Below are 13,354 nucleotides of genomic sequence, written 5' to 3' on the forward strand. Positions count from 1 at the left end.
TATGACTGCTCAGATTTTTCCTACGGCTTCTCAAAGAACCCCAACTTGTTTACTTATTTACTTTGTAGAGACAGTGTCTAGTGAAGCCCAGGCTGGCCTTGGCCTTGACCTCCAGTCCTCCTACTTCCATCACTGGGATTAGAGGCATGGACTAATACACCTTGTTTACATAGTGTGGGCCTTGAACTTGGAATTTCATGGATGATCAACAGTAAGCTGACTGAGCTAGGTCCCTAGCTGGTCTTTCTTTTAATCTTTTATTTTTGATAAACAGTAATACCAAGATAAACTAAAACACTGTTAAAAAAATAAAAGAACAAAAATAAAACTGAGCAGGTACTGAGAAGATTAAAATTAGCAAACTGCTAGAAGTTGTCATAAACAGTTACATAGAAAATATAAATGAAACTGTAGCACACTGTTGGTATTAATAGTCCTCTGTGTGGGAATATTGAGGCAATTCTTCTTTAAAGTGAGAAGAATTCACTGTGATTACTTAATTAAAAAAAACAGCAGTTGCATTAGAACCTTGTTATTGATTAGTTTGTTACTGAATAGTAACTACTAACTGGGGAAGAAATAAAAGTACCTTTGTGTTTAGGTGTGAGTTTAAAAATGTTTCTGATACTTTATATTCATAAGAAGTTATAACATCACTTAATCAAAAGAACATCTACAGCAATGCCATGGGACTGAACTTCTAACCACCATGGAATTGTTATAGATGCAGGTAATCACTGGGGATGAATATTGGTGATCAGACAGTGGACTCAGACAAATGTCTGAAAACACAAGCAACCACATTAGACAAAGCTCTTTGCTAGCTTTTCTTTCTATATTTACTCTGAAAATTTTGAGTGACTGGTTAATAGTACTAAGCAATTGGTAAAAATTAAATCTGGTCTTCTATTTGGCTTATGCTCTGAAGCTTCAGGAGTGAGGCACAATCTCCTTCCTTAGAAGATATCATTTCCAGGAAAGTACTGAAAAACATAGGCTCAATTTCTCCTTCAACCAGATGGTGTGGAGATACCAACCCAAGGCCATGATTCATAGTGAGCACTGGACTAGAAAGGATCAACATAACCTGACAAGCATGACCATGTGACATAGCTGGGACTCTGTGACATCAGGAAATGGAGACGGCACACACCTAGTTCATTGCTTCATTTCTCAGGAGACCTTTCCCCAGTGTCGGGAATCAATGCCACTTTACCTCACCACTCTTAATAGCATGATGCTAATTAAGGAAGTAGGATAAACCTCCTTTGCTCTTTGGCTTATCGGGAGCATTATCTTGTAGAGAACTGCCTGAGTTGTTGATAAATGATTAACAATCCCCAGGGGATAAATCTTTAAAAATGCAAAATTGAGAAAAGTCTCTAAAACACCTGTTAACATAGGAATTCTGAGTTTTGACAAAACCCAAGTTCAGAACAAGCCTCTCCGTCTTTGTTGTGTTCAGCATCTCTGAGCATGTGCTCCTTCAGATGTGGAGTGGGAATGCTGGCATGCCAGCCATCACCTGTGGGTTTGTTAGAAGGTTAAATGTAATGATGTGGGCAAAGCATTTGGCAGAATGCCTGGAAGAGAGGAGTGCTCTATACAGATATTCTTTCTCCTTCCCTCTTAACATTGCCTAAAAATTCTCTGAGGATCCCTTTGTTGAGGACACATTTTTGGCTGGAGATGGAATTGAGATAGGAGGCAAGGCCAGTCACTAAGAGCATCAGTAACCAGTGGAAATCTCAGCCAGCAATTCCCCACTTGTTTTGTTCTATGTCACTTATATTCACTGTGTTTTTAAAAGACAAGTTTGACTTTTCATTTTGCTTGAATTTCTCTGTTACCTTATTGCTGTGTCTACAAGGGCAGGTTTCCTCACTTCAGCGACAAAGATGGTAACCATAAATTGATGTATATCCTTGTAGACCGTAAGCCTCTATCAAATATTATACCTTCCTTCTGCCTTCATTGCAAGAGTTAAATAATGTTCCTTTTAAGTTTACTTAGTAGTTGGTTAATGATAAAATTTCTGTTCAAATTTGCCAAAAAAAATAAAATAAAATTCTGTTATGGTATTAGGAAATTTTTTCCTCATTAAAATTAATTGAACTTGAACAAATGAATTGATTAGAATGAAACAAAAGCAAAACACATTCATAAGTACAACTTGATACCAGACTCCTTGCTTTGCACTCAATGTACTTGAGCTAATGTGGAGACGTAATATACTTTTACCATTGCATGTTTGGGAAAGGAAAATCAATGAGTGTATATCTTGGCAATGATACACTTTCCTGGTGGTGAATCATGAACTTACATTATTGCTTTTTATTTATGTATTTGTTTTCTTTCTCTGTGAGCTTGTATTTATTTCCCCTAAAATTATGGATGGTAATTAGAGTGAGATGTATCTGTACATCAGAGGAGCAGCACAGATGATGTGGAATCATGGCATAGGATTGACTGTATTTTAATTTCCGGTATTCCCTGCAATAAGTAAGGGCCTGTGTTGAGACTAAGGCAGAAATGTTAAAATATGGCAAGCATCCATATATGAATCAAAATGTGCCTGAGAGAAAATTCTGATACATCTGCAGATTCATAAAGATCAGGGGGCTTGTAAAGATGTTATTGTGCATAATAGATGGAGTAACAGACCTAGAAATGGTGAGGGGAGGAGCTGAATTAGAGCCATGTATGTACAAGTCAATTCTGTTATCTGGTTCATACACCAGGGTCACACAACTGCCTAGTTTCATGGGTGGGAATCAAGTGTCAGAAGGTGGCTAAGACTTCTGAAGGAAGCTAGAGTGCCCAATGTACTATAACTATTCTAGTTTATTAATACAACAGTACTCACGAGTAAAAGGCATCAGCTAGGTTCTCTTCTACTGAGTGGAGGGACTGCATGTCAAGGAAGGGTAAGAATTCCCCTAGCTGTATAGGCAACACAAGAAGGGAGGCTAAGAGAGCTCCCCTTATTGTTTGGTGAAGGATGACTCATTTAGTACTCACAACAAACCTTCTATGATCCCGCTCTTATGAGAAAGCAGAAGTACAGGAAGGTTATGTAAGTTGCTCAAGTCACACAGCTTGCAAATGCTAAATACGGCATTTCGAGCAGAGAGCCTGTCTCTAGCACCTGTTCTCCTACCACCAAATCACACTGTGGCTGGCACAGAGAAGGTGCTCACTAAGTGTTTGCTTGTTCAGACCACGTCACCAAAACATAGAAAATTCATTGAGTTTAATATTCTAGGCTTAATAGACTGATTATCTTCAAAAGCAAACTGAAAGATACTCATAAATATGCCAACGTAAGTACACTAAAATCTGAAATGAGCAAAGAGATGACTTATTACATTTTCTGATTAACCTGGAAAATAACCTCATATCTTTGATGTCTCTATTCCAGAAGGAAATTAAGCTTCTGGGAAGTTTTGTGGCTGACTCTAAGCCACAGAGCTGAGAGCTCTGTAGGTATCTCCAGACCTTATTTTGCCAATTGTTCTGTGTAGGGCTGTATAACCTGCAGCCCTCAGGGCTCCTGCATCCTAGAATAACTATGAATACAAAACAACAGATTTGTAGCTGACAACAACATCATGTCACAATGTCACAAAGCTGGGTATCCCTGTGAATCCTTTATATAGAAATATATTATTGCTTATTCCTCGGGGAAGAGATTATTATCTATGATGCTCCCTGGAAGCTGATAATTTGAAAGATCTAAAGGGTTGTGTTTCTTTTGTTCCTTCTTTCATCTAGATGACAGGTGGAGAACAATTTTCATTGATTATTACATCTAATTATTCCACTTAACCATGCCAAGATCCAAATAAGACCAACCATAAAAATAAAGAAAACAGACAATTACAATTCATAGGCAAGCAGAATTACCATTCCTTCAGCTTTGAACTGGACCATGATCAACATCGAAGGACAACCTATAGCCCAAGCCATGTGCCTGTGTGTGCTCCAGGCTTGCTTACCTTGGTGCGGATGATAAGAGGGAGTGGCAATAAAACCAAAACACTGAAAACCACAAGGAGAAAGCGGCGATAGACCAAAGCATAATTGAGGAGCTTCATTGTCCTGAGCAGGTGCCTTCAACAGTATCCTCCTCACACTCAGGCAAATGTTAAATAACCAGCCTGGATTAATATTTCTCTACCTCATCATCTCTACTTACTGCCTCAGACAGACCAACATTAGTTAAAATTAAATCTCACTTTTATTGTTTTACTATCACATTAAAAGAAAGAGATAAGCCCAAGAGTGCTCGAGGACTCAAAGACCATTTGCTTATGTGATTTATAAAAAGTAATACTGATTCTCTCTCTCTCTCTCTCTCTCTCTCTCTCTCTCTCTCTCTCTCTCTCTCTCTCTCTCTCTCTCTCTTTCTCTCTCTTGATACACAATAACTGGACTATAGCCAGGAGAGACCAGGAGAAGGTAAGATCAGTTCATTAATGAAGTTAAATGACATTGTCCACACTTAATCCCCTCTGCCCCATTTGATGAACCCTGTCTTCTTCTAGCTGAAGTTGTCACCACTGTTGTGATATGCTCAGTATTTCAGCGCAGACTGTCTCCAGAGTCCTATCTAAGAAAGTATAGTTCACTGTCTAAGGTGAAATAGCAACTCCAACTGCATGGATTTCAGTGCAGGAGAGTGGGTAAAAGAACGGATGTTTGATGCTGATAGCTTTTCCTGGGGCTTCTCTGGTCATGGACTGAGTCAGCATTCTGAAAAAAAAATGATAGCAAGTTTTCCTTTTACTTTAAAAGCAAAGTACATTGTGTCTTTTAAAGATCTTAATACCTTTTCTTGGTAGGAGGAAACAAAAACATGAACCTTATATAAACATTCTCCTTTAAGAATTTTTTTGCATTTGAAATGATATTATTGTACTGATATTAGTTACATAATTATCAAGGAAATCGTACAGAGATAAGTCAGTAGGGTCATTCAAGGGATGTGCGCGCATGTGTGCTTGCATGAGAGAACCATCATGTGAGCATGTAGGTAGAGATGAAAACTGTTACAACGTAGAGAAGGTATGGCTAGGGACTGTCTCTGTGTTTTACCGATGCCCTCTTCTGGTGTGTCTGCAGACAGCAACAGTGTACTCACATACATGAAATAAATAAATAAATCTAAAAAAAAAAATGTGAATTACCCACTAAAGCTCAAGTTAGCAACTGTGAACTCATCCTTAGGTACTAACAAAGCACCCCACCAGAGCTCCTGAAGTTTATATTAAGTTTCTCTTGACGCAGATTTCACTATTATATAACATATGGTTATCAATTAGACCTGACTTCTAATTGCATATTAGTATTGACTCTGCTTTATTTTTGTGCCAAGGAAAACTATTCCTTTCAATAATAGTCCCTGTGTTGGTGTAAATAAAAATTTTCCACCCTGTCTAAAACAATAAACTTCCAGGCAAATTATACACAGTTATTCAGGAAAACCAGAGAGGTAAATAGAAAAAAAAAAAACCATTTCTGAATAATAATAGTTCATTACATAAAACACATTCACAGATGAAAGGATGATTGTCTCCTGAATACCATGGAAATATGATAGTGACTATCCACAAAGTAGCAATAATAAAGAGTATTAAGAACATATTAAAGGAACTGAGCTGCTCAGAATTATCCTTGTTCTTCCTCACTAATACTCTGACTAGTTCGTCATGTGCTCTTCCTTATTTCTAGTCTTTGAAGGAAGCACTAGGTCTTAGGTTTTCCTAGCCTGCCCGCTGGGACGCTGGGACCATTTGAACTTCACTTTCTCATCTTGGAGGACATCACTTTGTAAAATGAGATCCAAAAAAAAAAAAAAAAAATGGAAAAGCATTTATATGCCGCTTAACAGAAATGAAGACCTTTGCATAGTGTCAGCAAGGTGACATGTCAGTCAGACAGAAGCTAAACAAGAGCTCTTGATGATTGCCCATGCCTCTGCTCTCTTCTGGCGACCATTTCTCCCTGTGCAAAGATTCTCAGTACCCTCATTCTCTGACCAGAAACTACAGGTGGACCAGTCTTCTGTGGTTGCCTGCACAAGAGGTTTCATCGCACAATCCCTAAGTGTCCATCCTCAGCTACCCCTCAGCCACACAGCCATTCTCCTAACCCTCAGCCATATTCTCTTGCTGTCACAGTAAGAAAAGATCTGACAAAGTAATTAGGATTAGTAGGCGATAAGTGTCACTCAGGACTCACCAGGGAACTAAACGCCAAGCTATTTGGAGCTTCTAGAGAACATACCTCAAGACACTCTGCAAATTGCACCCTGTTGTTAGCCAGTTTCAAGGCAAAGACAGGTTGGTTCCCTGGGTCAAATTTTGACTTTCTTATGCAGAGAAACTAAACCTCATACTGTAGTTCCTTTAGCATATAATTGTGCTGTATATGAATTAAGTTGCAACAACAGGTGATTGTCAGTTAATTTAAAACTCATTTTGTTCAAATATTTTTTAAAAAATTACTAATGCTATTGCCTTGCACACCATTTTCTACTGTACACTGGGGATTTTATAATCTCTACCCCATTTAATTTTCGAAACCTAATATAGTCCAGGTATGTGGCACAGCTACTTGAGATGCTCAAGCCAGAGGATTTTAAGTCAAGGACATTCTGAGCTACAGAGTGAGCTGAAGACAATTTAGTGAGACCCTGTCTCAGTATTAAAAACATAAAGGGGGTGGATAATAACTCAGCAGTAGAGCCCTTGCGTAGCAATCATGATTCTCCAGTTTCAATCTCTAGTAACATGAACATACACAAATACAAGATATGTGATTTACTATTTTTATCCCCATTTGTATTTTGTGAAAACTCAGATTCAAAGAGGTGAGTTTAAATGGGCTAGAAATCAACTGACTTGACTTGAATCCATCTCTTTTTGACTCTTTTCCATGATGCCATATGTCTACAATATTGACTACTTATTCAACCCACTAACACACCTAGGTTTTGCATGTCCTTTGATAAGCTTAAGGATCATATCTTTGTCACTTTTTCTTGGGCATTATGGATAGCATAAATGATATGAAATGTTTGAGCACAGATAAAAGAGGGACCCCTTATCTATTTTAAGACAGTTCGGTTACCTATCACACTTGATTTGTTCAATCAGTGGGAGCAGAGTGCAAGTGAGTTTCTCTCTTTGTCCTTTGCTTATGACCTATTCATTGTCAGTTTTGTGCTTTACTTCAAGCCTTTCCTCTTAAGAATATGCTTCCCTTCTCTCCTCCAATCCTACCCATGTGGAAATTTGATCTTATTGATTTATCTACGAACTGTTGATAGAGATAAATCTAATCTGTGCTCAAGTCCCTGATCCATTACTTTCCGAGTCCATTCCAGGAAGCCTCTTAGGGTAAATGCATCCACATATACTGGAATGCTTAAACTGGGTGGAAATGACTGTAGTGCTGAACCAAAATGAGTCTTCCTGTTTAGTTAACTTAATATGCAATTTTATACAGCCTAGAATTTGAGAATCAGTGACTTAATAACTGTAAAATACTTGTTAGCTTCGACATAGGATGACTTATACAGCTCACTATTTTACTAATGCCTATGAATCTTAACTTTTCAGAAAGACTGTTAATTCTTAAAGGTGAGCATTCAGTTACTTCTCATGTGTCTATCAAAGTTTTGGGTACAAGTCTGTACTCAATGGGTAGTGTCTGTGTGCTTCCCTGTGACTGTAATCAAATGAAGGCAAATAGACACATTGGTTATGGCTGGTTATGGTATGGTGTTCATCAGTAGAGTGTTCAGGTTTCAAAAGAGACATATCATTTTTTTGGCTTTTAAGTTTACAAAGGAATTGTACACGTATGTGTACTTGCTAAGAAGGGGAAAACACATCAAAAGTCAAAATGCTTTTACTCGTCCTGAATCAGCATCTGTCTCAGTCACGCTGCTATTTTCATTCTTTGAACCTTTAGTGTATAAAATACATGCCAATTTATTAATCCCAGCACTTGAGAGGCAGAGGCAGGCGAATTTCTGAGTTCAAGGCCAGCCTGGTCTACAGAGTGAGTTCCAGGACAGCCAGGACTAGACAGAGAAACCCTGTCTCAACCCCTCCCCACAAATAAAACCAATACAAAACCAAAAATAAAAGGTCAATTGTAATTGGGATTTTTGGTCAAGGAATAAAAGCCAGAATTTCTCCTGGTTTTCATTTGTTCCTAAGTCTCCACCAGTCTCACAACCAAAATGTCATTCCTGAAGGATTCCTATGTATTAATTTTTCAAATTTATGTATTGTGTGTGTATATTACTGTGTGGGCACATACACATTATGGCACATGTATAAAGGTCAGGGGACAAAACAAATGTAAGCATCAGTTTTTCCATTTGTCTATGTAGGTCTGAAAGACTGAACTTAAGTCACTAAGTTTATTAGCAGGTGCCTTTACCTGCTGAGCCATTCCACTATCTGGGATTCCTATTTATATATTTCAACCATCTTTATAAGTTTCAAAGCCTTTAGACGTTATATGGGGAAAAGGCAGTGTGGTATGTGAGCTGACTCTCCAACCATTTTATGATCTATTAAAAGAAGGCATTTCCCCCCTATCTACCATCTAGTAGTTTGGCATTTACCTCACTGTGTTTTAATGTTTTCAATTATTTCAGGTTCATACATCTAAATCCTTAAGATGAGCCAAATTCTCTCAATAAAACCAAAACATAGACAGAGATTGTACATGACTGATAGTCACTTGCTCCAACTATTGGGAAAGCTGAAACAGCAAAATTACAAGCTCAGGGCCAGCCTAGGCAGCATGGGCAATAGAGTGAAACCTTGTTTCAAAACTAAATAAAAAATATGTTGACAAATTTCTAGGCCCATGTCTCATCTCCTAAAATGAAGGATGAAATATTTGTCTGGTATGTATCATATAGAATGTAGATTCAAACACAAGTTCCTTAACTGCTTCTGCTAGCAACATTCATTAACCACAACCTCATTAATCATGAAGTAAATAACTGACCAAATAGATAAAGATTGAACTGTGTTCTGAGAGGCCGGGACCTGGGCTTCTGTGAACCGAGAAGAGAAGCAAATTCCAAAGGAGGAGGGACTACTCAAGTGGACATAGCAACTAGCAGACTGTCTCAGTACCCGGGCCAACTCTGAACTGGCCACGCCCTCTGCTAGCCTTCGGAAATGCTTCTTCGGGACCAAGCCTGACCTCATTTTTCATTTTTATTTTGGGAAGTGGATGAGCTAGAAGTGAGACATTCAGATGATAGAAGGGAGGTGAGGACTAGGAAAGAAGGGAAGAAGAGAAAGAATATTCTAGAACATTAGTACTCATTCCAATGGGATAATAAACACTATATTAGTTCATAAGTCTGGTGATTTGGACATTAATTAAAATTAAATGAATGTATTCTTTATAGAGTGTCATAACTTTCTCTCTGAAGTCACTAGCGTTATGATTTATAAGCAAATGCAATTAATTGTCACATAATAAACTCTTAGTGTTACTAGTTAATAATGCCAACAGATGAAGCTTTTTATTTTTTCAAAAATTAAACAGAGGATGGTATTCACTTGCTAATCTGAAAGTTTTACAATAGGTCATTTTTTTCTAAGGTAAGATTATAATCTATAAGGTAAAATGACCTCCAATATAATAAATATTAAATTCTTCTATAAAATAGCTGAGGAAATAGTTACTGTTTATGATCTAATCTGTTCATTTTTATCTATCATGGACATACATTTTATATAAAACCTGCCTACTGCTTCTTTGTTTCTTCAATTGACTTTTTTCTTTTATCCAAAGATTCTTAGTTAAAATACAATTACATCACTTCCTCCTTTCCTTTTTCTTCCAATCAATCATGCGGCTCCCCTCCTGTACTCCCTCTTAAATAGATCACCTATTTTTGATTATTAATGTGACATATACATGCATAAACAAATAAATCCATCCTGTTGAGTCCATTTAGTATGGCTTGTGTGCATATGGTTTGAGGGCACACTACTGTGTATTGGATAGCCCATTAGGTCCATCCTGGGAAAGGGTAATTCACTCTCTCAGTAGTCATTAGTTACCTGTGGTTTTTGATTATTGGTTTAGGGGGTGGAGCTTGGTGAGATTTCCTCCTTCCACATTAGCATATCTGCTGGTGATATCATTGTTTGGTCTTGTTTGGGCTTCCAGTAATATCGTGTCACTTCCTTGTCATTTTTAGCAGACAGGATCTCACAGCCTGGTCCTCTGGCTCCTATACCCTTTTTGCTCCTTCTTCCACGATATTCTCTGTGCCTACAGTGCAAGAGTTGTGTTGTAGATGTATCCACTGGAGCTGGGCTCCACATTTCATTTGCTTTGTAGAGAATTTTCTTTGTTGAGAGGTAAGAGCTATGTGTATCTGTGGGAATAAGGATAAGCTTTATAATGTTGTTAGGAATTATGGTGGGCTAGTAAAATGATGGTTATTGATGCTCTGATAAGATCCATGACCTCACAGCGCCAGGTTTGATTTTTTAATGCTAAACTGCTTGTTTTGTTTTTGTTCTTGTTTTTTCATTGTCCGATTTTCAATTTATAAGGAAGAATAGAGCACAGGTTCTTTATAAACGTTTTTCAGTGGGCTTTTTTCATATAGTAGGCATTTGCTAATTACCAGATACAGGAATGAATGACACTATAAACTAATGAACAAGATAGCATCCAAACTGTTTAGAAAAATAATTAAGAAAATACGGAGGGAAAGTGAGTAAAGCTGCCTAAGAAGCACAGGAATAGCAGTCCTGCTCTGTCTAGAGAATGCTAGTGTCTCACTTCCTTTCCTAACCATCTGGTGTACTCATCACATTCAGACAATGTCAGCAGTCCATATCTTAGTCCTAATGGGAGCTGCCAGGACATTCAGAAGCAAACCCAGGACACCTGACTACACCATTTATTACATTTGTGCATAGATAGGGAAGCGCAGAGTTGGATGTCCTAGAACACTGATACAAGTTTAATATTCTCTCCAAGGGGACCTGAAGATTCTTACCAATTGACTACTTTGACCGACCTAGTCTGAGCTGATGTAAGCTATCATACCTCATGTGAAGCCACAAGATTCTGCCATGTAGATGACATCAAGTCAGGCAGAACCAACTGCTGAAGAAAGCTACAGAGACTAGTTTAAAGAAATAAGTGAGGCCAGCATCCTCCCTCAGCCCCATCCCAGGAAGCTCAGTTCTGCTACAAAACCATTATTACACTCAGTAAAATATGTCTGTTTATCTCTCTTAGGCAGGAAGAAAAAAAATCCTCATATTTAACTACCAAAATATTGTCCCTTTGAAATGTTTCCTGTCCCTGATGAAAGCAAAATGTTAAGGTTCCCAATGGTGATTTTATTTTAAGTGTAGTAAATGGCCTTGACACAGGACAGCTTGCAGTCAAGCTGACCCATCTCTTTCACAAATTATTTTTTTTTACCTAAGCGTAGATATTTGACAATATGCTATTACCATGAATATGGAAGCTGGCCAGGCTGTCCTCCTGCAGTAATTTTCTGTTGGCATAGCTACAGTATTCTTTGTTCTGCACCACTTGGATTCTTTGATTGTTTGGGTTGGTGGCAAATTCCTCCTCTTTTATCCTAGATGTACAGAGATACATTTTCAGAACATTTTCTTCTTCTCAACTCATATCATTGTCTGGTTATACCACCTTATTTGAAAAGCCCTGAGGATCCAGCTGAATTTATACTTTTGGTCTGAATGCACAAACAATAGTATTAAGAACTAGTTTAAACTCTGGGACATTTGAAAAGGAATGAGGCATCTGTAGCTTCTGTTTAGTGCGTTTCCTGAAATGTTCAAATGCTGGAAGTTTAGTCCCCAATTTAACAATATTGAGAGGCAGTGACAAGACATTTAAGAGGTGGAAATCAACGAGAGTTGATTAAGTTATAAAACACTATTCTCATAAATGTAGTAAGATCATTCCGAAGATACCAGGTTAATATTCTCAAGACAGGATGAAATCTTGCTAAAATTAGCTCTCTTATGATTGGATTACTGACTGTCAGATGGGTTTAATATCAAACAGACCAGCCTCTTTTGCCTCTCTGTGGTCATGTGACCTACACAGGTCAACCTCTCTTCTGTTATATGGGTCTCATTAGAAGTCAAGTAGAATCAACATTATGTTCTTGAACCACAGCATCTCCAAAGACCGATCCTAAAGAAGCTTCTCTGAAGAGTGATCTGCCTCAGATGTCTTGTTATAGTAGAGAACATAAACTGACTTAGAAGCTAATGAAATGGATCACAACAAACTCTTTCTAGCAAGTGATTTATCTTATCTATATGAGACTATCTCTTCCAAAGAGGAAGACTGTCTGAACATGGCAAGGAATCCTCTGGCCTGGTAGAGATAAGACAAGTGCTATTGGAGGGCAGTTAATTCTGGCTTATTACTTTGCCTAATGATTTCTCCATAATAATTCACTATAAATTCTCAAGCAAACATCCCATCCTACTATGGTTTCCTGGACATTTTTAGAATCATAGTACTTTTGGTTTGGAAAATTGTTCCAAGGCCTCAGGAAACATAGAAGCCAAAACTTGTTCCTTCCCAGCATATTGCTGGGTACCTTTAATGACAAGTGACTCATTTCTCCTTCCAGATTTAAACATCTCCTGTCCTCTATGTTCATCTTATATTTTTATTGACAGTGAGCCAAAATTTATCTTTCTGTAGGTTTATCTCCTCTCCTAATTGTTCTTGGTATCATCTCTGGGAAGGAGAATCAAGAGGGGATAGGGAAAATTATGTGGTGTAGTAGAGAATTAACTTAAAGGAAGGGATAGGAAAATACATAAACTACTATTTCACAATCCAGTTGGAAATATGATAGGAGAGAATAGTAGAAACCATGCCATATGTATGAGAATAGGTGGAAGGATACTGGAAATTAAAATTTTAAGCAGTGCTAAAGGTGGAGGTAAGATGAGAGTAGGAGAAAGGTTAAGCAAATTAAGAATGTATGAAAAGTTTTATGAGATCCACAAGGCAGAGTGTGAATTTCAAAACCTAATTTCAAGAGTTTGAACAACAGTGCCCTGTAATCATGGACAATGGTGCTTCCTAAAGACATGAGGTATTAAGTAAAGACATCAGTGCCAGGCATGGGAATGCTCCACAACAAGTAATTGGTCAGGGAGGCCATAGAGGTCTCCAAAACAACACGTGCAGCTGCCCTTGTTTTGGGCTACTTGCCATTACTATATGGTGAGATCTTATTGTTGAATAAACCCACATTTTAACAGCAGGATGTGAAGAAATCAGT

At 37.9% G+C, this 13,354-nt stretch overlaps 1 protein-coding gene across 1 annotated transcript in view; it reads right to left on the reverse strand.

Annotated features, from left to right (window-relative positions):
- The window catches only part of Slc13a1 (solute carrier family 13 member 1), a 74,942-nt gene extending 70,817 nt beyond the window's left edge, over positions 1-4,125 (reverse strand). The window contains exon 1 of the mRNA XM_031380770.1: positions 3,999-4,125. Coding sequence (XP_031236630.1) covers positions 3,999-4,097 — 99 coding nt within the window. The 5' untranslated portion in view covers positions 4,098-4,125. The remainder of the gene's footprint in view (positions 1-3,998) is intronic.
- Positions 4,126-13,354: the final 9,229 nt, after the last annotated feature.

Source organism: Mastomys coucha, unplaced genomic scaffold, assembly GCF_008632895.1.
Source record: "Mastomys coucha isolate ucsf_1 unplaced genomic scaffold, UCSF_Mcou_1 pScaffold20, whole genome shotgun sequence".
NCBI classification, from domain to species: domain Eukaryota; kingdom Metazoa; phylum Chordata; class Mammalia; order Rodentia; family Muridae; genus Mastomys; species Mastomys coucha.